At 40.8% G+C, this 27,443-nt stretch overlaps 2 protein-coding genes and 1 long non-coding RNA gene across 6 annotated transcripts in view; 1 reads left to right on the top strand and 2 right to left on the bottom strand.

Moving 5' to 3' along the window:
• Positions 1 to 27,443, top strand: part of LOC135501316 (CCN family member 2-like) — a 79,956-nt gene that overhangs the window by 35,836 nt on the left and 16,677 nt on the right. Inside the window, exon 3 of one of the 3 annotated variants that reach the window (XM_064793368.1) lies at positions 24,640 to 24,669. The exons of 1 other annotated variant lie outside the window; for it this stretch is intronic. In XM_064793368.1, the coding sequence (XP_064649438.1) occupies positions 24,640 to 24,669 (30 nt within the window). Of the gene's footprint in view, positions 1 to 24,639; positions 24,700 to 27,443 lie in introns of all 3 variants that reach the window. One more of the 3 variants, XM_064793367.1, reaches the window with a different exon arrangement.
• On the bottom strand, positions 1,709 to 6,457 carry LOC135501471 (uncharacterized). Of its 2 annotated transcripts, none has more exons than XR_010449593.1 (3): positions 4,918 to 6,457; positions 4,254 to 4,648; positions 1,709 to 3,724 (listed from the first exon to the last, which is right to left on the bottom strand). It is a non-coding gene; the product is annotated as an uncharacterized LOC135501471 (long non-coding RNA). The 2 variants fall into 2 exon arrangements; XR_010449594.1 differs by having other exon boundaries at positions 5,479 to 6,457.
• On the bottom strand, positions 10,529 to 12,470 carry LOC135501615 (uncharacterized). The gene is made up of 2 exons (XM_064793817.1): positions 12,238 to 12,470; positions 10,529 to 11,949 (listed from the first exon to the last, which is right to left on the bottom strand). The coding sequence occupies exons 1-2, from the start codon at positions 12,262 to 12,264 to the stop codon at positions 10,930 to 10,932; spliced, it is 1,047 nt and encodes a 348-aa protein (XP_064649887.1). The 5' UTR covers positions 12,265 to 12,470; the 3' UTR covers positions 10,529 to 10,929.

Below are 27,443 nucleotides of genomic sequence, written 5' to 3'. Positions count from 1 at the left end.
CATGCTTCTGAGCAGCTTAGCGTGTAGTTGACTGGGTCGAGAACATGCCTGAATGCTGGTGGAACTTGATAATGGCTGACTTGTAGGACCAACTTAAAGAGATCATCTTACCCCAGCAAGTCAAAGATCCCTGCTATAGGATTTTTAAGATGTCTGATAACTGATGTGGCGATTCCGGAGTCGTGTTGTTCACTAGCGAGGCATAGAGTACATGTTGCCCAATACTTACCTCTTAACCTGATACCGATGTTAGGTGTTATCTCTGATCTGTAATTAGAGTGCATTGATATACCATATATCTTTGTCGTTTTGCCAGGCTTGCCCTTACAATCCATTATAGAGAGAAGAGGAATTCAACCAGGGTGCCTTTTAACAGCGCAGGAACTTTAGACACGCATGTTAGCCAAATCCCCACCCACGACCATGCTTACAATGATTTACGTATCGGATAAAGCATCATGTGAGCAGGGCAGATATGTAATCATGCTGAGACAGTATTATAGCATCACTTTACTGAGCAAACTTCTTACGTTCTTTTTCAGGCAGTAATGCTCGAAATAGTCAAAGATATCGACTGATAAGTACAGCATCTTCGGATACCATTTTTGCAGAGATATTTGTGTTGGAAGCCTTATCAGCAAGTGGGCGGAATAATAGCGTGCAAAAGGGTGAATGAAAATGCATTTCGTGTAGAATCGTGTCTGACAGCAACATCTTCCTCAAAGTGAGAAAAATGTTTGGCTGCAGGCTTGGCAGCCTAATCCAGTCGCAGAAGACAATGTCGATGATATGTACACCGATGTACGTTGGCTTTGGCAAGATGAGCTGAACCCCACAGTATTTCGTGTGGCTAACGTGGCTAACGTGGTACGACAGGCGTGCAAAATGGTTGTCGGCTTCATTACACCCAATCAGAAGCCTATCATTCTGCAAGTGCCGTCTACATTTGTATCGTATTATCGCCATGATTACCCGCCATCGATATTTAAATCATTGTGCCTAATCAGTATGGGATTTAGCCCCGTGATATTTAAATCACGTCACTTAATCTCGACAAACGTCCCCCATGAATGTTTTCTGGTGATGCCCACCATTGTTGTGAAAGAAAACGGGAAATGCTCGGGAAACATAAATGAGATACCTGATTTGGATGAGGAAAAGCTGAAGGAGGGAATGAGACGTTTATACAAAGGTCATTCGACTGTGAATGCTAGTCATGCTCGACAATGAGAAATGATATGGCATTCTTGGCAGGGTGACACACGCATTCACCTCTGTTGCCTTTGTCCGCAAGAAAATGTTTGAGAATACCGGAAATTATACAGAATATTTTAGGATTCATTCTGTATGATAACCCACAGTTTTGTGAGTCAAAGGTGATTGTGATTGTGATTCTGCTCAGAGAGTGATCATGTTTTTCTGAGTGTTCTTGTCATTCATCTTGGCTAAAGGAAAAGCTGATATCGATAAGAATATGAGGCGGAAATCCATCCCCATCATCTGATTGAGAAAATCCCCAACTTTTTCGAACTTTCTTTATCTTTAGTTGCATGATGACCATTGAATCATTTCTGATACTGGCGTCTATGATATGCTATGCATTTCATTTGAAATGACGACCAAAGACATGTTTGTGTCAATCGATTTGAATTCGGTATAATATTTGTATTCGTTGATAGTAGTTGGGGTTTGAATATCATAAGGGGGGGGGTCAGGAAAATACTGGTGCATACTTTTAGTAATCCAGGCGATTTTCAATATTATCAGAAAATTCAATCGATTTTCTGTTTAAATTCGAATTGGTGCTAGATCAGACGTGAACAGATTCAGTCCCGAAGAAGCCGTTGTGAAAATGTAACCAGTAAATTCGAATCCAGTGAATATTTTGAACTTTCTAATATCATGTCTTGTCTTGAAGATACTGACACATTTACAGATTGGCTCTGTTTGTACTTGGAAAAACCACTTCTCTAGGTTTATTGCATCCGATCGAATTTACTCTCGTGGAAAATAATGGAAGCAATTGAATAGCACTTTCATTATCAAATAACTGTTAGTGTAGCATACTTCTATGTACAGAACGATATGTATATCGAAAGAGACACAATAAACGTGTCAATTTAGGGAATACCACTTTATTGCGAGGCTCTGTGTTATAGCTTATTAGCATTTCCGAACAATAGACGGTCTTCTGCGGATTCCGTTCTCCATCCGCCGATTGATTTATCAATTTCCCAGGCACAAATACTGAGGCTATACCTGGTGTGATCGACAAGCGAGATAACCGAAATGACCTAAACCGTTGGCCGACAATAGGTTCATTTAATTAACCAAACCATTTCCTGGACGAAAGCCTGTCTTGGTAAATTCCATTATTGAGTGCCTGTTGGGAATTATTTCAGGGGATTCTGTCAAAGACAGGATAAACCTTACATTCTATATCGACTTCGGTCAGATAACTGTCAGACTCGGCTGTGGCCAGTGACCATCAACTCTCGTGAGATTTCTCGATAATCCCGTGAGATCCCGCAATAATAGCGACATAATTTGATTGTCTCGGCCATAATCACGTTTCTTGGACTAATTGAAGATGTTTGGTCCAGCCTCCATTCTACCGCAAGTTAAAGCAGAGTAATTTCTTACTCACGTAAAACCATTATGTCTCCGGCGACCAATTTGGTAAGCGCTTTCCCGCTGCTAATTGAATTCATTCCCAAGGAGTGAGCTGGGGCCCCTGGGCATGCGAAATACATGGCCTTTGGTTCCTTTACCATTAACAAATGAAATGTAGGCATAACATAACAGATGACTCGTTAATGATATCATTTTTGTGATGTTTTTGGAAACAATCTCGTCCTCTCTGAACATCATGACCACAATTTTTGATAATAAGGTTTTACTCCAAGGTTGGTCAGTGATCTGGCAACCATTATTGTTATACAGTAGAATAGGATAAGATTAAGTCATCTTAAGTATCCTGGCAATTGAACAGGGTCCCTTGTGAATACAGGATACTGAAAAACCGGCAGTGGTTACAGCAGGAAACGCTGTATCTAAATCTCATCCTGATTGTGTGTTTTTTAAGGAGTGGTATGGCATAAGCTTACTAAGCCATTGTAAATTAGACCTACCCCTTGTCATACATACCTAGAAGAAACAAGAAGAAGCCTGCTCGTCCAATAAGCAGAAAAAAATGCAGTGGAGATTGTAAGGCTGTGTCTATGCATCGTGATTGATATGCATGAGGAGTAGCAATGCATTAACCAGCCTAAGCCGGTGTAGTCCTCAGAGAAATTGGACCCATACCAAGGAAATACAATCGGCAACAATGCAATCAGCGATGTATTACTGTGTCTTCACTTCTCAGTTGTGATGCTTTTTGAGTCGGAAAGCATCAGCCGTTCTAAGTCGTCCCCAAGACGAATTGGACCTGCTCTTGTAACGGCAGAGGACGAGTTAAAAAGGCTGTTCAATTCGGCCGTCAAGGAAACACTTATGTATATACCTGTATCCACCTTTTGTTATCGTAACGTGACTAATCTCCCGGAGCCTTTGTCAGCTTTCCCTTTCGTGATCATTCCCATCGGTTCATTTGCCATGCCAACACATGCCAGCACTTGATCACAATTCATCATTTCTGGTTGGGATAGGTTGTCTCGTTGGTTGCTTTCTTCGCCTATACTTACCCGGTAACAACGTAATCTCGTCGTTGTTCTGGCAAAGCCTGGAAAGTAACAACCCACAGAAATAATGATGTTTGCATTACTGCTTATCTCAACAGCTATTGTTCCAGACAAATCATCCATCGTGTTTACCTTTCCCACAACCAAAGCAAATATTGGTAATGATTGCACTGTAGTGTGTAAACCTTGGAGTGATGATGATGAAACCATGAAGCTACCACTGAGTCAACACACGTTCTCACTGCCGCAGACTCCGACGCAGACAGATTGATTCTGTTCAAATCCAATCACAAGGCAAGTTCGCCTTGGCAAACATTTTAAAAAAGTGTTCCTCGGTCGTTTGTTTATTCCATATAAAGCATGATTGGTGAGTGATTGACCACCTGAGTAAGTGTTTCTTAGCATCAAACGATCGAGTTGTTAGATTTACGATGGCATATTGCCGGAACGCCGCCCATGATGTCCACGATCCGTTTCCCCTGACCAAGCTAAATAGGAAGTGTCCTCACCTGACCGAGTTTATGATGATTACCAAAAACAAACATATGCATGTTAAGGAAGAAACCTCACCGGACATAGTCAATAATGCTTATCATTAAAACGTCTACTATCCCAAATGCCTCTGATGAAATCCATCGATCCCAGTTCCTTTCGTCATGGCGTATTACACGGCGAATTAACTTCACCATAAGAAAATGCTAATAGAACTTGAGGCTAAAATAAGTGATGGTGTCGAGATTTTGCGCTGAGCTGTCGAGATGGAGATAGGAGATCGTCATCGTTAGAGTAAGGATGCTTGAGAGAGTGGTACCCATGGAAGAAGTATTACCGGATATCTCCAGTTTCGAGGAGGATAAAACTATCATGAAGAACTTGAAGTCACTCTGACTGGGGTGTTTCGAAGGGCTGATTCGAGACGTATATATTCATATCCGAAAAGCGACTGCTCACGACGTATTCGTAACCTGAAAAGCATCATTTTATAGATTATGAAACATATTTTTCAAACGTAGCATTCGTAAAACTCGACTGAAAAATCTCGTGATAGCAACTACATTTTTCATTCATTTCAACCGTGAAAATTGTGGTACATTCGAATTAAATTCACACGATTATTTCTCTCAAATTCACACTCCATTTATCTCATTAAAACAATGAAAAAGTACCCAAAGAGTGGCACTGGCAGGACAAAGAACTCACGAACTTTCAATCACAAGTAGGACGCCTCTCTTACCCTGTTCCATATACGAAACAAGGTTAAGCAATGGCGGATTTGGAATAAGGTTCGAGTTGATTTTCTTGGAATCGTATCGAAGTTGTGAGTAATCAAGTCTATGCAGGGCAATGAACCAATGAATAGACAAGAAAATAAAAAATAAAAAAAATTGAAGAAAAAAAGAGGAAAAATGTAACCATCGGGGTCGAACCAGTGACCACCCGGTAGAGAGTCAAGCCCTCTAACCCCTGAGCCGTCAAGACTTTCATGGGAGGGCAAGATTTTCTTTGGCTTTCAACTCGTCGCCATATTGAAATATCAGTCCGTGTGTGACTAGGTCGCGCAGGTGTCAGGGTGATTTGCCGAAATAGTTCGAAAGTATCTTATATTTCGATATTTGTACCGATTTTTCTCAATATGTCGTATTTATATAGCTCAGGGATATTTTTGATAATGATTGACGTTGATTTTAATGTTCGAATGGCGTTTTGATAAATGTCTTTAGAACCGAGGTCAACGAGGTCAAAAGAAATAGTTTTTGGCGCCATTGTGACGCTTGTGCATAGAGTACAACATTACCAATGTCTCTGGAGCTCCAGGAAGCGTCAGCACTGCCCTCATTTCATGAATACAAGACGACAAATATATGAAAACGAGCTATGCATAGGGTGTCGTCTTGTTGTATATTCTTTGATACACTTCAATATTTTGGAAATACATGTCTCTCCCTCTTCGTCCTTTTTTGTGAAAAGGAATATAATGCATATTACCGCTCAACTTATCGAAGAAAATAATATATTTTGAGCTAATGGGGATATCCAAGCCATGGAGATTCTCGAAGCCACTTCTAATATCTAATAGCCCATCTTTCATATCAATTCCCAAAAAATTGCTCTTTGTATCTTGATATGGTTTTTTCGTTTCAATAATTACGATCACTTTCTGTAATACATTATCCCAAATGACTGCTGAAACATATCTGAATTGCAATCCTTTGGCTCTGACATGCTGATGAGGAACCAAGCCACAGAATTTAGTTTTGAGCGAAAAGGAAATGCTCGCCTTCTGCGTAATTGGATCTACGGTCGATTCTAGATTTACTATTAAAAGAATCCCACTTGGGATCCATACTCTGTAAGCAAAGCCTTTTTCTGCAAACAGTAAAGTACCATCTTTGAGGTATAATTTGTGGCCTTTTTTCTTCCGATTAAGATTGTATCTTGATATTTTTCCTACTGTCCCCTGTGCCCACAGGGGACAGTATGTTACTGCCATATCGCCAAAAACTGTTACTCCAATGTGACTGCTCCGCGTTACACGGCAAGGGTCAGTTCCTGGGACAAGTACATCACCAACAAAATGCGCGGCCATGTCCATAAGTTTGGGATTTAGATTGTTAAATGTTTCAATAATAAAGTAGGTCATATATTCACCAAGTGCCCGAAAGTATCTGCTGACTGTACTCCGCAACTTCCTGTGGGTAAACTTACTGGCAGTTTTTGACATATGTATCACAACCATTTTCTTCCTTTTTGAATCACAACCGATGATGGCGTTATTCAAAACATGATAATATAGACTACCTGTGAAATACAATGGTTCTGGTAGAATCTCTGTGTTCAATAGTTTGATGTATTTGTGTTCGTTGTATAATGAAATATCGAATTCCTCGCCTCGCTGAAAATAATGTTGCTTTGTACAGAGAGGTTTATGCAAATATCATGCCGATATTTTTAACATATTCCCCAGTTTCAACCCTCGCTCTAACTGCTCAGATATCATCTGACGTTTTCTCAATCTCGCCATTCATCTTGGTACACTTGTAAGGATCAGGTAGGCATGGATGAAATAAAATGCTGTTAACGATAAGTGAGAAATTCGCAGACAAGTTATCTTGCACCATTTTGTGTCCGTTTCTTTCCTTCATATCTGCATGAATTTGTTTACATTATTATGCGAACTTACCTTTGTGCAAGACTTTGATGTGTACATTCTGTTTCCCTTCGCTGTGATGAACTTTTTTGTCCCGATGGTCTCAAATGGCCCGATCTGACACCTGAGGCTCTGAGGAACACACTCAGGGGCCGCAGAATCACATCCGTAATTAAAACTTTTACTCTTAAGGACTGTTGCAAATATGGCGCATTCAATCAGTGAGCTATTTCTATTCTTCACATCGAATTTCGGAAAAAGGTAATACCGCGCTCTTTCTCGTAATCTATACGTTACGTTTGAGCACATGATGCTACATGTGCACACCAGAATTGACGAAAACATTTTCTTCTGCATTGCACTAGATATGGTGAGATAGGTTGTTCCAAAATAGAGGTTTACCGCGATATCTACTCGTGGAAAGACCAAAATGAGTTTAATATAGTCACTTTGGAAACGTTCCAGTGGTTTGACATCTTTGGCCTAACACTCTGTACCATGTGGTTCCCGGGCATGGTACCGTCATTTGAATGTATGTACTACTGTCTATCTACTACCCAAAATAACGATAGAACATTGAATTGAGCTTACCCATCCCAAGGAATATTTGTCTAGGGATATATATAGGTACCCAGTTACAAATCATTCTGTAAGTATTAAAAGTATTGTGTCTCTAAAGGACCATAACTGAATCCGTTACCACACCATAGAGATTGACACATTTTCGGAGGGGAACTTTAAAACCAGTCGCAGAAGAACCCCATCGATGGGCTAGCCACTGAGGATCGAAGATAAGATTCCATCATCATCAGTGGAGAAAATCTCTCTTAAATGCCGGCAATGATAATAGGCGATGCATTGAGTGAAAGGCGTATAGTACAAGTTGACGCTGTACATAGTATGGATCGCTCACGCCCATACGCTTCCGCATGTTGAGCTGCTGGTCCAAGACTTCGACACAGGATGAAAAACGATCATACATATAGTATATCAAGTGCAGATCAAGAAGATTGACTTCATCTGGAGTTGATCTCATTGGATCATAATTCGTCCATTGTCTAAGCTTTGACCAGTGCAGTGTCAGTGCTTTAAATACATGTAGATTAAAATAACAATGTTTTCCTTTGTATTTTACAAGCATACCTAATTGAATGGACTTGTTTGGTTCACACATTCAACATCCCGACTATTTTTCACTATTTTTCTAGAAATCCGACCTTTCAAGAAAAGGCGGACAATAAATCAGAAAAAAAGTTAGAGAAACTAGTGAGAAATCGAAAAAAGCCTCCTACTTGAGGTATAGGTAGAAACTGGTAGGAATATATGAACCGCCTGAAGCTAACCAGATTTTTTACCAATAAGGATCCACTTTGCATCCATGTGCCGCCACAAAAGCAACGGCGGCCATCATGTTTCTACGTGATCAGATTCATTCACTTGTTGACTCGTCATTAGTATTGCGTTTACATGTATAGGAACCGACGATCGACGCTAAATTATCATTAAGACTTCTTACAGGATTTAACGATACTGATACACAATATTGACAATTTGCATTAACATCACTGCATAGTTAAACTACGATTCAGAAACCATTAGATCCAATTGAGATGTTAGTTAGATAATTCGAAAACTCGGCATATAAACACCACCAGCAGGGTACACAGTCCAGCCAACATTTTAGATCTGATATCAATATTGCGTCGACAAATAGTTGGGGTATATTGATTTCATTGTCTGATTGCTAAATCGATAGGTAAGGCTCGTCCTTTGTAAACAAAATCAATATCGTGAAAGGAAATTTGTTCCTGTGCATCATTTTCAGTCGATGGCATATAATGTGCTTAAAAAAGTATAAATGGGTTTTGTTACAAAACCCATCATAATGTACATTGGAGTATGTGTTTATGTGTGCATGTGTCGGCAACTACATTTTTTATTCATTTCAACCGTGAAAATTCTGGTCCATTCGAATTAAATTCACACGATTATTTCTCTCAGATTCACACTCCATTTATCTCATTAAAACAGTGAAAAAGTACCCAAAGAGTGGCACTGGCAGGACAAAGAACTCACGAACTTTCAATCACAAGTAGGACGCCTCTCTTACCCTGTTCCATATACGAAACAAGGTTAAGCAATGGCGGATTTGGAATAAGGTTCGAGTTGATTTTCTTGGAATCGTCTCGAAGTTGTGAGTAATCAAATCTATGCAGGGGAATGCACCAATGAATAGACAAGAAAATGAAAAAAAAATTGAAGAAAAAAAAGAGGAAAAATGTAACCATCGGGGTCGAACCAGTGACCACCCGACCGTCAAGCCCTCTAACCGCTGAGCCGTCAAGACTTTCATAGGAGGGCAAGATTTTCTTTGCCTTTCAACTCGTCGCCATATTGAAATATCAGTCCGTGTGTGACTAGGTCGCGCAGGTGTCAGGGTGATTTGCCGAAATAGTTCGAAAGTATCTTATATTTCGATATTTGTACCGATTTTTCTCAATATGTCGTATTTATATAGCTCAGGGATATTTTTGATAATGATTGAAGTTGATTTTAACGTTTGAATGGTGTTCTGATAAATATCTTTAGAACCAAGGTTAACGAGGTCAAAAGAAATAGTTTTTGGCGCCATTGACGTCAGCAATGGCGGATTTCAAATAAGGTTCGAGTCGATTTTCCTGGAATCGTGTCGAAGTTGCGAGTGTTATCAAGTGCATGCAGGGCAATGCACGGATAAGCGAGGGCCGACTTTCAGGGATGTGGGGTGGTTGGGACGGAATCATTCTTAAATCCCCGGCCTCAGGATAAGTGTGTCTCAATTTCATCATGGTAAACTGACAGCACCTCACCATGGTGATTTGAGACGGTGAAATATTTTACCATGGTGGGCGTGGTACATTCACCATGGTGAGCATGGTAAACTCTGATTTTACCATGGTGAACGCTGAATTCACCATGGTGAGCATAGTAAATTCCAATTTTACCATGTTGAATCTGAGATCTTTTTCGTAAGGGAGATTCCAGCCGCAGATTCGGGTGTTGAACCATCCTCCAGAGTGCTCGAACGCCTGGCACCATCAGTGTGTACTTGAGTTTGTAAAGTTTGGGTTCACGGGTTTTCTTTAAGACAATAATGATTATGATAATATCAATAATAATCACAATTCAAACAAGGGCGGCCCAAGGAGCCGGAAGAAGAGAGTTCGAGCACTGCATTTCTCATCGAACGATCCTGGTGTGTTCTAATCCGACAAAAAGGGCTGGACCTTTTTTCCAGGGGGACATTTTCTACTTCTAAACTGGGATGAGTGTGCATGAATGAAAAAAACAAGAAAATGAAAAAAAATTGAAGAAAAAAAAAGAGGAAAACTGTAACCATCGGGGTCGAACCAGTGACCACTCGATCGAAAGTCAAGCCCTCTAACCGCTGAGCCGTCAAGACTTTCATAGGAGGGCAAGATTTTCTTTGCTTTTCAACTCGTCGCCATATTGAAATATCAGTCCGTGTGTGACGAGGTCGCGCAGGTGTCAGGGTGATTTGCCGAAATTCGAAAGTATCTTATATTTCGATATTTGTACCGATTTTTCTCAATATGTCGTATTTATATAGCTGAGGGATATTTTTGATAATGTATGTAGTTGATTTTTAACGTTCGAATGGCGTTTTGATAAATGTTTTTAGAACCGAGGTCAACGAGGTCAAAAGAAATTCGTTCTGGCGCCATCGATGTCTGCGATTATTCCCACAGGCCTTCGTACCTCCAACATCGTTTGAAAGGGTTTCAAAACCTGCCTAAAAATAGGATAGATTGGTCGGCCAGGCGGCGTTTTATCGCGGCTAAGTTGTCGAACACGATATCTAAACATCGTGACTTCGACACCCGCCACGGACCAACTCGCTTGTCTTTGGCATGTGCCTTCCTTTGATTAAGATTGATGTGTGTGGGAGCATATGAGACCATTGTTGAAAGACCTGTAACACTGGTCGCCAATACGCTTGTGCATAGAGTACAACATTACCAATGTCTCTGGAGCTCCAGGAAGCGTCAGCACTGCCCTCATTTCATGAATACAAGACGACAAATATATGAAAACGAGCTATGCATAGGGTGTCGTCTTGTTGTATATTCTTTGATACACTTCAATATTTTGGAAATACATGTCTCTCCCTCTTCGTCCTTTTTTGTGAAAAGGAATATAATGCATATTACCGCTCAACTTATCGAAGAAAATAATATATTTTGAGCCAAGGGGGATATCCAAGCCATGGAGATTCTCGAAGCCACTTCTAATATCTAATAACCCATCTTTCATATCAATTCCCAAAAATGTTGTCTTTGTGCCTTGATACCGTTTCTGCGTTTGAGCAATTACGATCACTTTCTGTAATACATTATCCCAAATGACTGCTGAAACAAGTCTGAATTGCAATCCTTTGGCTCTGACATGCTGATGAGGAACCAAGCCACACAATTTAGTTTTAAGCGAAAAGGAAATGCTCGCCTTCAGCGTAATTGGATCAACGGTCGTTTCTAGATGTACTATTAAAAGAATCCCACTTGGGATCCATACTCTGTAAGCAAAGCCTTTTTCTGCAAACAGTAAAGTACCATCTTTGAGGTATAATTTGTGGCCTTTTTTCTTCCGATTAAGATTGTATCTTGATATTTTTCCTGTTGCCCCCTGTGCCCACAGGGGACAGTATGTTACTGCCATATCGCCAAAAACTGTTACTCCAATGTGACTGCTCCGCGTTACACGGCAAGGGTCAGTTCCTGGGACAAGTACATCACCAACAAAATGCGCGGCCATGTCCATAAGTTTGGGATTTAGATTGTTAAATGTTTCAATAATAAAGTAGGTCATATATTCACCAAGTGCCCGGAAGTATCTGCTGACTGTACTCCGCAACTTCCTGTAGGTAAACTTACTGGCAGTTTTTGACATATGTATCATAACCATTTTCTTCCTTTTTGAATCACAACCGATGATGGCGTTATTCAAAACATGATAATATAGACTACCTGTGAAATACAAGGGTTCTGGTAGAATCTCTGTGTTCAATAGTTGGATGTATTTGTGTTCATTGTATAATGAAATATCGAATTCCTCGCCTCGCTGAAAATAATGTTGCTTTGTACAGAGAGGTTTATGCAAATATCATACCGATATTTTTAACATATTCCCCAGTTTCAACCCTCGCTCTAACTGCTCAGATATCATCTGACGTTTTCTCAATCTCGCCATTCATCTTCGTACACTTGTAAGGATCATTTAGGCATGGATGAAATAAAATGCTGTTAACGATAAGTGAGAAATTCGCAGACAAGTTATCTTGCACCATTTTGTGTCCGTTTCTTTCCTTCATATCTGCATGAATTTGTTTACATTATTATGCGAACTTACCTTTGTGCAAGACTTTGATGTGTACATTCTGTTTCCCTTCGCTGTGATGAACTTTTTTGTCCCGATGGTCTCAAATGGCCCGATCTGACACCTGAGGCTCTGAGGAACACACCCAGGGGCCGCAGAATCACATCCGTAATTAAAACTTTCACTCTGAAGGACTGTTGCAAATAGGGCGCATTCAATCAGTGAGCTATTTCTATTCTTCACATCGAATTTCGGAAAAAGGTAATACCGCGCTCTTTCTCGTAATCTGTACGTTACGTGTGAGCACATGATGCTACATGTGCAAACCAGAATTGACGAAAACATTTTCTTCAGCATTGCACTAGATATGGTGAGATAGGTTGTTCCAAAATAGAGGTTTGCCGCGATATCTTCTCGTGGAGAGACCAAAATGAGTTTAATATAGTCACTTTGGAAACGTTCCAGTGGTTTGACATCTTTGGCCTAACACTCTGTACCATGTGGTTCCCGGACGTGGTACCCTCATTTGAATGTATGTACTACTGTCTATCTACTACCCAAAATAACGATAGAACATTGAATTGAGCTTACCCATCCCAAGGAATATTTGTCTAGGGATATATATAGGTACCAAGTTACAAATCATTCTGTAAGTATTAAAAGTATTGTGTCTCTTAAGGACCATAACTGAATCCGTTACCACACCATAGAGATTGACACATTTTCGGAGGGGAACTTTAAAACCAGTCGGAGAAGAACCCCATCGATGGGCTAGCCACTGAGGATCGAAGATAAGATTCCATCATCATCAGTGGAGGTACAACATAACTTCGGCGGAGAAAATCTCTCTTAAATGCCGGCAATGATAATAGGCGATGCATTGAGTGAAAGGCGTATAGTACAAGTTGACGCTGTACATAGTATGGATCGCTCACGCCCATACGCTTCCGCATGTTGAGCTGCTGGTCCAAGACTTCGACACAGGATGAAAAACGATCATACATACAGTATATCAAGTGCAGATCAAGAAGATTGACTTCATCTGGAGTTGATCTCATAGGATCATAATTCGTCCATTGTCTAGGCTTTGACCAGTGCAGTGTCATTGCTTTAAATACATGTAGATTAAAATAACAATGTTTTCCTTTGTATTTTACAAGCATACCTAATTGAATGGACTTGTTTGGTTCACACATTCAACATCCCGACTATCTTTCACTATTTTTCTAGAAATCCGACCTTTCAAGAAAAAGCGGACAATAAATCAGAAAAAAAGTCAGAGAAACTAGTAAGAAATCGAAAAAAGCCTCCTACTTGAGGTATAGGTAGAAACTGGTAGGAATATATGAACCGCCTGAAGCTAACCAGATTTTTTACCAATAAGAATCCACTTTGCATCCATGTGCCGCCACGAAAGCAACGGCGGCCATCATGTTTCTACGTGATCAGATTCATTCACTTGTTGACTCGTCATTAGCATTGCGTCTACATGTATAGGAACCGACGATCGTCGCTGAATCATCATTAAGACTTCTTACAGGATTTAACGATACTGATACACAATATTGACAATTTGCATTAACATCACTGCATAGTTAAACTACGATTCAGAAACCATTAGATCCAATTGAGACGTTAGTTAGATAATTCGAAAACTCGGCATATAAACACCATCAGCAGGGTACACAGTCCAGCCAACATTTTAGATCTGATATCAATATTGCGTTGACAGATAGTTGGGGTATATTGATTTCATTGTCTGATTGCTAAATCGATAGGTAAGGCTCGTCCTTTGTAAACAAAATCAATATCGTGAAAGGAAATTTGTTCCTGTGCATCATTTTCAGTCGGTGGCATATAATGTGCTTAAAAAAGTATAGATGGGTTTTGTTACAAAACCCATCATAATGTACATTGTAGTATTTGTTTATGTGTGCATGTGTCGGCAACTACATTTTTTATTCATTTCAACCGTGAAAATTGTGGTCCATTCGAATTAAATTCACACGATTATTGCTCTCAGATTCACACTCCATTTATCTCATTAAAACAGTGAAAAAGTACCCAAAGAGTGGCACTGGCAGGACAAAGAACTCACGAACTTTCAATCACAAGTAGGACGCCTCTCTTACCCTGTTCCATATACGAAACAAGGTTAAGCAATGGCGGATTTGGAATAAGGTTCGAGTTGATTTTCTTGGAATCGTCTCGAAGTTGTGAGTAATCAAATCTATGCAGGGGAATGCACCAATGAATAGACAAGAAAATGAAAAAAAAATTGAAGAAAAAAAAGAGGAAAAATGTAACCATCGGGGTCGAACCAGTGACCACCCGACCGTCAAGCCCTCTAACCGCTGAGCCGTCAAGACTTTCATAGGAGGGCAAGATTTTCTTTGCCTTTCAACTCGTCGCCATATTGAAATATCAGTCCGTGTGTGACTAGGTCGCGCAGGTGTCAGGGTGATTTGCCGAAATAGTTCGAAAGTATCTTATATTTCGATATTTGTACCGATTTTTCTCAATATGTCGTATTTATATAGCTCAGGGATATTTTTGATAATGATTGAAGTTGATTTTAACGTTTGAATGGTGTTCTGATAAATATCTTTAGAACCAAGGTTAACGAGGTCAAAAGAAATAGTTTTTGGCGCCATTGACGTCAGCAATGGCGGATTTCAAATAAGGTTCGAGTCGATTTTCCTGGAATCGTGTCGAAGTTGCGAGTGTTATCAAGTGCATGCAGGGCAATGCACGGATAAGCGAGGGCCGACTTTCAGGGATGGGGGGTGGTTGGGACGGAATCATTCTTAAATCCCCGGCCTCAGGATAAGTGTGTCTCAATTTCATCATGGTAAACTGACAGCACCTCACCATGGTGATTTGAGACGGTGAAATATTTTACCATGGTGGGCGTGGTACATTCACCATGGTGAGCATGGTAAACTCTGATTTTACCATGGTGAACGCTGAATTCACCATGGTGAGCATAGTAAATTCCAATTTTACCATGTTGAATCTGAGATCTTTTTCGTAAGGGAGATTCCAGCCGCAGATTCGGGTGTTGAACCATCCTCCAGAGTGCTCGAACGCCTGGCACCATCAGTGTGTACTTGAGTTTGTAAAGTTTGGGTTCACGGGTTTTCTTTAAGACAATAATGATTATGATAATATCAATAATAATCACAATTCAAACAAGGGCGGCCCAAGGAGCCGGAAGAAGAGAGTTCGAGCACTGCATTTCTCATCGAACGATCCTGGTGTGTTCTAATCCGACAAAAAGGGCTGGACCTTTTTTCCAGGGGGACATTTTCTACTTCTAAACTGGGATGAGTGTGCATGAATGAAAAAAACAAGAAAATGAAAAAAAATTGAAGAAAAAAAAAGAGGAAAACTGTAACCATCGGGGTCGAACCAGTGACCACTCGATCGAAAGTCAAGCCCTCTAACCGCTGAGCCGTCAAGACTTTCATAGGAGGGCAAGATTTTCTTTGCTTTTCAACTCGTCGCCATATTGAAATATCAGTCCGTGTGTGACGAGGTCGCGCAGGTGTCAGGGTGATTTGCCGAAATTCGAAAGTATCTTATATTTCGATATTTGTACCGATTTTTCTCAATATGTCGTATTTATATAGCTGAGGGATATTTTTGATAATGTATGTAGTTGATTTTTAACGTTCGAATGGCGTTTTGATAAATGTCTTTAGAACCGAGGTCAACGAGGTCAAAAGAAATTCGTTCTGGCGCCATCGATGTCTGCGATTATTCCCACAGGCCTTCGTACCTCCAACATCGTTTGAAAGGGTTTCAAAACCTGCCTAAAAATAGGATAGATTGGTCGGCCAGGCGGCGTTTTATCGCGGCTAAGTTGTCGAACACGATATCTAAACATCGTGACTTCGACACCCGCCACGGACCAACTCGCTTGTCTTTGGCATGTGCCTTCCTTTGATTAAGATTGATGTGTGTGGGAGCATATGAGACCATTGTTGAAAGACCTGTAACACTGGTCGCCAATACGCTTGTGCATAGAGTACAACATTACCAATGTCTCTGGAGCTCCAGGAAGCGTCAGCACTGCCCTCATTTCATGAATACAAGACGACAAATATATGAAAACGAGCTATGCATAGGGTGTCGTCTTGTTGTATATTCTTTGATACACTTCAATATTTTGGAAATACATGTCTCTCCCTCTTCGTCCTTTTTTGTGAAAAGGAATATAATGCATATTACCGCTCAACTTATCGAAGAAAATAATATATTTTGAGCCAAGGGGGATATCCAAGCCATGGAGATTCTCGAAGCCACTTCTAATATCTAATAACCCATCTTTCATATCAATTCCCAAAAATGTTGTCTTTGTGCCTTGATACCGTTTCTGCGTTTGAGCAATTACGATCACTTTCTGTAATACATTATCCCAAATGACTGCTGAAACAAGTCTGAATTGCAATCCTTTGGCTCTGACATGCTGATGAGGAACCAAGCCACACAATTTAGTTTTAAGCGAAAAGGAAATGCTCGCCTTCAGCGTAATTGGATCAACGGTCGTTTCTAGATTTACTATTAAAAGAATCCCACTTGGGATCCATACTCTGTAAGCAAAGCCTTTTTCTGCAAACAGTAAAGTACCATCTTTGAGGTATAATTTGTGGCCTTTTTTCTTCCGATTAAGATTGTATCTTGATATTTTTCCTGTTGCCCCCTGTGCCCACAGGGGACAGTATGTTACTGCCATATCGCCAAAAACTGTTACTCCAATGTGACTGCTCCGCGTTACACGGCAAGGGTCAGTTCCTGGGACAAGTACATCACCAACAAAATGCGCGGCCATGTCCATAAGTTTGGGATTTAGATTGTTAAATGTTTCAATAATAAAGTAGGTCATATATTCACCAAGTGCCCGGAAGTATCTGCTGACTGTACTCCGCAACTTCCTGTAGGTAAACTTACTGGCAGTTTTTGACATATGTATCATAACCATTTTTTTCCTTTTTGAATCACAACCGATGATGGCGTTATTCAAAACATGATAATACAGACTACCTGTGAAATACAAGGGTTCTGGTAGAATCTCTGTGTTCAATAGTTGGATGTATTTGTGTTCATTGTATAATGAAATATCGAATTCCTCGCCTCGCTGAAAATATTGTTGCTTTGTACAGAGAGGTTTATGCAAATATCATGCCGATATTTTTAACATATTCCCCAGTTTCAACCCTCGCTCTAACTGCTCAGATATCATCTGACGTTTTCTCAATCTCGCCATTCATCTTCGTACACTTGTAAGGATCATTTAGGCATGGATGAAATAAAATGCTGTTAACGATAAGTGAGAAATTCGCAGACAAGTTATCTTGCACCATTTTGTGTCCGTTTCTTTCCTTCATATCTGCATGAATTTGTTTACATTATTATGCGAACTTACCTTTGTGCAAGACTTTGATGTGTACATTCTGTTTCCCTTCGCTGTGATGAACTTTTTTGTCCCGATGGTCTCAAATGGCCCGATCTGATACCTGAGGCTCTGAGGAACACACCCAGGGGCCGCAGGATCACATCCGTAATTAAAACTTTCACTCTGAAGGACTGTTGCAACTAGGGCGCATTCAATCAGTGAGCTATATCTATTCTTCACATCGAATTTCGGAAAAAGGTAATACCGCGCTCTTTCTCGTAATCTGTACGTTACGTGTGAGCACATGATGCTACATGTGCAAACCAGAATTGACGAAAACATTTTCTTCAGCATTGCACTAGATATGGTGAGATAGATTGTTCCAAAATAGAGGTTTGCCGCGATATCTTCTCGTGGAAAGACCAAAATGAGTTTAATATAGTCACTTTGGAAACGTTCCAGTGGTTTGACATCTTTGGCCTAACACTCTGTACCATGTGGTTCCCGGGCATGGTACCCTCATTTGAATGTATGTACTACTGTCTATCTACTACCCAAAATAACGATAGAACATTGAATTGAGCTTACCCATCCCAATGAATATTTGTCTAGGGATATAATATATAGGTACCAAGTTACAAATCATTCTGTAAGTATTAAAAGTATTGTGTCTCTTAAGGACCATAACTGAATCCGTTACCACACCATAGAGATTGACACATTTTCGGAGGGGAACTTTAAAACCAGTCGCAGAAGAACCCCATCGATGGGCTAGCCACTGAGGATCGAAGATAAGATTCCATCATCATCAGTGGAGAAAATCTCTCTTAAATGCCGGCAATGATAATAGGCGATGCATTGAGCGAAAGGCGTATAGTACAAGTTGACGCTGTACATAGTATGGATCGCTCACGTCCATACGCTTCCGCATGTTGAGCTGCTGGTCCAAGACTTCGACACAGGATGAAAAATAATCATACATATAGTAAAGTGCAGATCAAGAAGATTGACTTCATCTGGAGTTGATCTCATATAGGATCATAATTCGTCCATTGTCTAAGCTTTGACCAGTGCAGTGTCAGTGCTTTAAATACATGTAGATTAAAATAACAATGTTTTCCTTTGTATTTTACAAGCATACCTAATTGAATGGACTTGTTTGGTTCACACATTCAACATCCCGACTATTTTTCACTATTTTTCTCGAAATCCGACCTTTCAAGAAAAGGCGGACAATAAATCAGAAAAAAAGTTAGAGAAACTAGTAACAAATCGAAAAAAGCCTCCTACTTGAGGTATAGGTAGAAACTGGTAGGAATATATGAACCGCCTGAAGCTAACCAGATTTTTTACCAATAAGAATCCACTTTGCATCCATGTGCCGCCACAAAAGCAACGGCGGCCATCATGTTTCGACGTGGTCAGATTCATTCACTTGTTGACTCGTCATTAGTATTGCGTTTACATGTATAGGAACCGACGATCGTCGCTAAATTATCATTAAGACTTCTTACAGGATTTAACGATACTGATACACAATATTGACAATTTGCATTAACATCACTGCATAGTTAAACTACGATTCCAAAACCATTAGATCCAATTGAGACGTTAGTTAGATAATTCGAAAACTCGGCATTTAAACACCATCAGCAGGGTACACAGTCCAGCCAACATTTTAGATCTGATATCAATATTGCGTCGACAAATAGTTGGGGTATATTGATTTCATTGTCTGATTGCTAAATCGATAGGTGAGGCTCGTCCTTTGTAAACAAAATCAATATCGTGAAAGGAAATTTGTTCCTGTGCATCATTTTCAGTCGGTGGCATATAATGTGCTTAAAAAAGTATAGATGGGTTTTGTTACAAAACCCATCATAATGTACATTGTAGTATTTGTTTATGTGTGCATGTGTCGGTAAAGCATTGACGAAATATGTCATTCGGGCAGGTCACTCCATTTTAAAACTGCATTGATGAACAGCTGTACCAGTTCCATGATGATCTATAAGCATTCTTTTGGTGTGGAACCCAGCAACTGAGGTGTCAGTCGCAGCCTGAGCGTTGCCTGCTTGCTAACTGTTAGAGGGGGTTATCCTGTATGTGTGTAGAACATCCCTCTCATTAGGGAAATGAGCCCGTGTCTGGCTGAATCACGCGTGTCAACCACTTTATTGACATTTAGCATGTTGAAGGGATGTTTGGCGGTGATTGTATTGCTACGTTAGCTCTAGGCTGTTTCAGTTCAGGTGGTACTATAGCGCCGGCATCCCCAAATGAAATCGGAGATTTCCCGAACGTTTCCGTTAAATGCCGAATGACATCATTTTGGTGTCGATGCCCTTGGTCGATGCCGGTGATGCCGATGCTGTCCATGCCGTCATCCGTCGAAGAGGAATCGGAGATTGGATTAGCTTATCTACAGGTCCTTTACCCATTTTTGTGAATACACTACCTTAAAAAGGCTCTGGGATCGCCACATCCCCTCCACGATATCTAGGAGGTCACTAATAGTCCTGTCTGTAAGGTTGGAATCGAAGTTACGGCTTCCTGGGGTAAGAATCCAGCGCTAAGATAACCCTTGATAACGTTGATTCCCACAGCGGCGTCATCAGGTTGTGGTCTTTCTTGACCGCGAATGTCTCGCCATCTAAAGCATGTAATGTATGTAAATGTATAGCATGTAATCTCATTTTTTCATCAGTTGCTACATGTACGACGGCAGAAGCGGATGTAACGTCTTACTTTTTCGCTCGGCGCAGTTAATACTGGCTTAACATTGCAGTATGCAACCTATTGACCAATCAAAACTTGGTAGAGTTGTGAGCAAGAATCAGAAGTTGATTGAGAGTGGAACTACGTGTGTCAATCTTCATGGCAGGCCCACAGTCAAAATTACTCAATTCCCACGAATCATTGCGAGATTGCGTCCATTGTACTTTAATAATATGTTCAGGCCAAAGTTGATGTGATCACTTATCCAGATCGATAAGTTGGTTGGTCTAATAAGATATTTATTTGACCAAATGGTGGTTTTATCATCCAAGTGGACTTGATTGGCTATTCAACTCGAGTTGGATATGTTAATTCCATTTTCTCCTACTCGTTCCGCCGTTATGAGCAGGCTTCCGTGCATGTCACGTGCATTGGGCAGTATCTGATTGCTGCCACCCTAACACCATACTGCCCTCATAAAGCACATCGGCCGTTACCTCTTTTGACTTGGAGCGTTGTGGTACAAACTGCTAATCCCAGGTCGTAGATTCGAACCCTGTCTTGTCCAAGCTAAGGGCCTCCACGGCAAGCTCAACTGAAGCTCATATGAGCGGCTTCTTGATATCCTGCAGTGCCTCTGTGGCGACAGCGCTTCGAGACCAATCCAGGTCAGTCTATGACCAGGTATTTTTGACAGGTTTTTAAATCCGACCTTTCATCGAAAAGTCGGACTTTTGTCAGATAAGTCAGGAAAAAGTTAGAGAAACCGTCAAGAAGTCGGAAAAGACTCCAACTAGTGTAATGAAGTGAAGATACCGCTTATACGGTCCTGGTATTCTCGATCTGATTTCTCTCTAAACAGAGCAGTCTTAAAGCAGTTTGAACGTGAGGAATGATATCGCCATCCGTGTGGCAGAAGCAGCTCACGGATCATCTGATATGAACTCTTTGATGATGCCGCTTCATCCATTGTTTTAAAAGTTAGTCTTTGTATTGTTTCTCTGCAATGGCTGATGGCGGGATATCGTTTCACGTTTCGATGGATATAAACTTTGATCTTATTTATGATTTTACTTCAAACAGTTTGTCGAGTCGTAAAACGCAGAATCGCGCCGTATTCTTTTTTTATACAAAGGAGTTGTTCGATCCCGGTGTGCTTTTATTTCAGCATTGACATGTTAGAGGGAAATCTTGGAACCGAGGCCAAGCTTTATGGCTTTTAAATCCATTCTCCAGGCATGTTTACAAGCAGACATAAAAGGGACGGGAAGACGTCATCAATAAGTTCGGGCCATGCGCATGGAAGATGGCTTGAGGTTTCTTCAGTCTCCCAGCCTCCTAGTGGAAGGTAGACGGTTAGGACTCGCATCCATCATGCCGGTCTAGCCTTGCATCGCTCAGCTGAACACAATTGGAACACGAGTTCTCTCAAATTGAGAATCTGTTATGGTGATAACAAGAAATGCTACTAAAAAAAAACGTTGTACAGGAAATTTGTAAGATATCTAATTATGTGCATAGCTCACAAAAAGCGCATTTGACATTGCCTCCAGTCAGTGGGTGTCATTTTGCTAAGACGTGAATGGTCTCCATTTCGGTCGAAAAGATTGGCTTGAGGGTTTGCCTTTGATATACAAGTACGGGGACCATATTACCATTTAATTAATGTGTTTAGTAAGTCACTGCCATGTATGTCTAGAAGGGATAAGGGAAACATGATTTGTCAGATGAAATGGCTTGAAGGGATTGCGTTTGTACTGGAGAGAGATGGATTTGATTTGTGAGAAATGAATATCATGGCTTTCGCTATAAATCACATAACTACTACCACAACATAACTTTAAAGATGCAGCGATGCTGGTCCTTAAAAGTATTATTGCCAACTGTATATTCCCCCCCCCCCTCGATCGTTTGTAGTAGAACGTGAATCCCTCAAAGCTTTGACAGAATTTTCTACACTTCAGCACAAAACATAGCTGGTTCCGCTAAACAAAGGAATTTACTCGTCGCCGAGTTATTTGAACTTAAACCTATAATGTAATAGACAATGCGACAGACAATGCGACAATTTTTTCGAGTCGATGCGACAATTTATACCCGACCAGAAGCAACGATAATCAAAGACTTTCCACGTTGAAGATCTCGATTCGCGAATGAATTTTAAATGAAATTATCTTCATTTGTTTCTTTCATGACTGTCTGAAAAGCCATGGTAAAAGTGATGGATATGGAGAATGAGAATGGGATATCTCTGGTCCTGCCACAGAATGTGTCACCAAGTCTTTCCTCGGCCTCATAGATAGCCATCTAAGACAGGTTTATGGCCGTATTGGGATCACAGGCTCTGATAGATCCGAAGCCTCGTTTTGACAGAGGTCAAGGTGTTTCAAGGTCATGGCCGATGGTTGCACCTCATTGCTTTCGTGTACGACTGCGCTTGCCGCGCAGTGAATGTTGCATCAGATCATGGAAGTCATTTCGCCGACAGCGATTCTCCAGACAGCATTGACTCACTTTTCGAAAGAGAGTCTTCAAGTCTACTGCGCAATGGATTTGAATTCCTTCTTGCACAGATCCTTCCTATATTCCAGTCCTCGACAGGCGGTGGTAATAATGAAAAATTACCGGCAGAAGATTTAATAACAAAAACACATCATTTAATTTAATTTACCCTAGATCCATCAAAAAAGGCAGAACGAGCTCCAATGATTCTCTCTGTCGCGCCATGACAGAGCAATCTAAAACACGGACTGAAGCGGAACGAAACAAATTCCAGATAACTTTCCAAGACGTCATATTTTTATCGACTTATCGAATTTATCTCGAGATAATTCGGAAAATTGCGGTAGAAATCTCAAAGGAAATTCTTCGTTAAAGGCTGATGATCTAAAAATGATATCTCGCGAGCCCAAATCGAGTTTGAAGTGATGGAGATTGGCGGGGACTTCAGTGGTATGAGACTTCACTATGGAATTGAATAAGATTCTTTGCATCTACCGAGAACTCAGTGCGGACACTTGGTGAGGACGATCGGTTCGCCCTTTTAAAATCAGCTTCTTATTTATATCAAACGCAGTTACAATCAGAACTCGGAATGTATCAGAGCTCGAGGAGTATGTGGATTGCAAATTGCCTGATTTACCTTCCATGATCGCCTGGATGCAGAAGCCGTCTAAGAACTGACAAAATATGGTCGACATTTTGTAGGTACTGACAATGTATGATTGAGTGTTCACTGGATGTTTCATGCACTCCAGCCTAAAAAATAAGTGTACCCCGTGGCGAACTATCAGTTGAGTAATCTTTGATTTAAATTCATCTCAATAAAAACCTCTTCAGCCGAAGATGACTTGTCAAAGTGTCTCCACTTCTAGATTCATGCATTTCTTCAGCGGGTTCAGAGGTTCCATTCGTCTTGCTTTAAATAGGACACGAGATCAATTGAGAACGATAAAAATTTGCAACTTAATGAAAAGAAGAGATTGAGTTAGATAGCTTTCTTGGATACTTCTGAGAAGATTTATGATTCATGTAAACAATTTCATAATAGTTTCATCGATAGCGGTTCATGTCATGCATATTAAATTAGACTTCTCACCACAGATCCCGTAGGAGGACGGGTCTACACCAAGTTGCTTTGAATCGGGATTAAAGTAAGAAAGAAGCACGTAACCGCCGTAACCGAGGTGATCAATGTGACCAAGACCAAGACTTCCTTGAGTTCGCACCCAGCATTTCAAGCTCACAAATTCAGAGATGTTCTATGCACGGAGTATGAGTTACACAATGCGTTCGTCCACCGCTTTCTTCAAGCAGCAGCCTTCGCGTCACATTGGCCAATCGGAACCCCTCATTCCTGCTTCACCGGTGCGATTGAACCAACATGAGACTTTCGGTCAATGGCTTACTCTTACCGACGGTCCGGGTCACCGAAGGCGAGGCTTGGCGATTACCGTATGGGCGAACACTCCCTGGAACCTCGAAGTGTTGCAGACACGAACCCCGCAATTTCGCCTTGAAGAGATTGACGTCCTCTTCACGTTCCATTGCCCAATTACTCATCTTCGTTGACAGATTAGTGCATCCTTTCCCGCAATCTGAGGAAATTAGTTCCAGGATCAGCTGCCCCGGTGAAGCAGGACACTTCATTGGATGAAGCCTTACTTTCGTGTAATTGAAATGACCAGCTGGGAAATCTTTCACATGTCCGAGTGAAAAGCTCTTTTTGTGTCAAAATAATACTCTTTTTTCTTTGTGAATGCAGCAATTTACCTAAAGGAATCTATAAATAATCTCAATATTTGATCTTCTCGTTTCAGGTAAGACCAGGAGGCGATACAGACACCCAGGTAACCGAGATTCATAACATTGATAAACCAGTAGGTATAGATACTGTCGTCATTATACTAGAATTCCCAGCAACAACCAGCACAGACGTTGTCACGTATCTTATTTTCCTTTTGTTTATGAACTGGACGGGGCTTAAGTAGAAGCCGATGAAAAGTCGCTCTATAGCAAGAGACTGCTGATCACCAATAACGATTTCCGCAAGTGTTGTGAGGTGGTTTTGGACATGTCTCGGACAGACACTAAAGTTCGAGTGGATTCTCTTTGAGTCGACTCTGCATACTAAGTTTGTCATTCACCATATTTCAATCTTTTTTAGTGTTGTTGCTGTTGTATTTGCTTTTACATCAGTTCACTAGCAAAATAATAAAGTAAGCCTTACCATACGATACGCTAAGGTTGATCGCCAACATGATTATAACCTCAAAGAACTGGGTGCAACGAGATATTGGTCAATTCAATGGGAAATGAGTTACCCAGGTGCCGGTGAAATATCCGCAATTTATTCACGAAATTGTTCCCGCAGGTGGTAATATTCTCCTTCTAAAAACGCTCCGGGCAATTACAGGGAGATTGGATGCTATAATGACGTGTAGGACGCAATCCTACCCACGTTCTGTCATTCCTAACACCTTATACTCTGGTTGTATTCGCCAAGCTATATTCCCAAGGGGATTCCCGTGCTCTTTAAAAACTTCTTTCTCGTTTTTTGGCCAATCCATTATGTTACAAGGAACAGTAGTGTGCGAGTGGAACAATGTTGTTGAAACCAAAACAGTTGTCTGTGAGTGTGAGATCTGAGGACGTCTCATTATTATTTTAATAAGGTAATGCTTTGTCCTGTTGTGATCAAGTCAATTTCAGCTTCCAGAGATACTCGACTCGTAATCATAGTCCAATTGGCTAGGACGAGAGAAGGACAGTTTGGCGATATCACAACTTTCACTGTAATACCATGGAGAAGTCTTAAAGCTAGAACTCCTCTTCCAGCATAAAGAAATAGCAAAAATCAAGCCGGTGACTCGTTCCTTTATTACGAATGCAAATTGAACGTCAACTAGCGATGCAAATCATCAAAAAAGTTACACATGAGTAAAGAATACAGAATAGATGAAACCTAATGGTAACCTAATGGGTAATTTAGATTTCGCTCTTTAGATTTAACATTTGATCCATTTTTAAGAATTCAAATCAGATAAATCATCATTACGTGCTGCATGTTGCATGTAATGCCACCGAAATTGTACAAGGTGACTTTCCTTTGTATCAAATGAACCCGCTATCCCCGGGGGACTCGAACAGTTCAGTAAGATACAGTCTAGTTCCACAGCACCAACATTTACTGATGGATGTGTGAAACTGCCCAGTTCGTTGTACAGTTGTCGATAGGCACACCTACCATATTTTGGCTCACCATACCTGTTTTCTATCCTGTTTTGAAAGATAGAAACTTACGCTAATACAGTGATGTACATGTATATAAAACAGTAGCGGATGATAAACACCCTTGACAATATCCTGTCATTAGAAAAAGTTATCAGTCTCGGAAAGACTTCCCAGAGGAGTCCACATAGATCAATTAACGCCATCAGTATTGACGTCCATATGAAGCTAGTAAATCATATCCAGCCATTCTGGAACGAGCATAGATGATGGCATTTGTCACTTTTCTCATCAATCATCCCACCTTTCAGAGGGAGATCCGTTCGAGACAGGCACGTATCAGGTAGATCGGTGAAAGAGAGCTCATATATACCTCGAGGAAAAATATCCCCTTTGAAAACGCCATCTACGCTCGTAAGTAAGTCGAAACAGTTGGCCAAGCGAAATCCTGTAGGGAATTGTGCAATGCGTCAGACGTCAGTCACTAGATGAGAAAACTGAGAAAAAGCGCCGACGAATCACAATAGATAGTGTGGAGAGGTTCTGCTGCGAGTTTCCGAGATCGAGGTTATAGTAGATAGTAATATCTGTCCGATAACTTCACAGTATATTACACAGATTCATTAGTTGGAGGCTTTTTCCGACTTCTTAACGGTTTCTCTAACTTTTTCCTAATTTATCCGCCTTTTGTCCGACTTTTCATGAAAGCTCGGATTTCTAGAAAACCAGGAAATGTTAGAGAAACCGTTATGAAGTCCGATAAGCCTCCTACTAGTGATTGGAATCGTTTAAGAATCGTGGTCGAATAACCTGTCAATAAATGAAATATATGATCTACTAGTCACCACCATTAGGGGCGAAAAATGATTGAAATTGGATTGGAGAAAAAGTTATCAGCGCCACAGACTTGGGATGTCAATCGGTTAAGCCGGGAGAGTGGATGGCCATCATTTCGAGAGGGTCTCCAGGGAGCTAGCGTCCTTTCACCAAGTCAGAGGCAGATGATGATAAATCAACGCTTCCCGTTACAGAAAAGCCACATAGGGTTCGTAATCAAAGTATATTCTATCAGTAAGCGGACAGGCTTCCCAGCGTGACTACCTGAGGCAGTATCCATTGTCAACTCTTAACTCGTGTCTGATGAAAAAAGGCAGCTATTTTTTGTAAAAGAACTATCTTACTCAACTCACTAAAGGGCTGGTCACAGAACCAATTCCAATCAGGAAGCGGACAGACGTCATTCGAAGGCTCCCTGGGGGTATTCATTGCCCATCGCTACAAATATTGGATGAAAAAGGAGACTGACATATTCGTCCGATTCTTTTGTAAAGAGGGTATTATCTTCTTTTATCCAACAGACAGGGCAGGAACAGGCTGATGTTAAAGTTAGTCT

This window comes from Lineus longissimus, chromosome 17 (genome assembly GCF_910592395.1).
Source record: "Lineus longissimus chromosome 17, tnLinLong1.2, whole genome shotgun sequence".
NCBI lineage: Eukaryota > Metazoa > Nemertea > Pilidiophora > Heteronemertea > Lineidae > Lineus > Lineus longissimus.
The sequence above is the reverse complement of the archived record's forward strand: the minus strand, read 5'-3'. Positions and strand labels throughout refer to the sequence as shown.

Bases quoted from the DNA above. Each gene is read 5' to 3' on its own strand.
- LOC135501615 (XM_064793817.1), bottom strand. From the start codon at position 12,264: ATGTACACATCAAAGTCTTGCACAAAG. The intron at 11,950-12,237 runs GTAAGTTCGCAT...CATTATTTTCAG, and splicing joins CATCAAAGTCTTGCACAAAG to CGAGGCGAGGAATTCGATAT.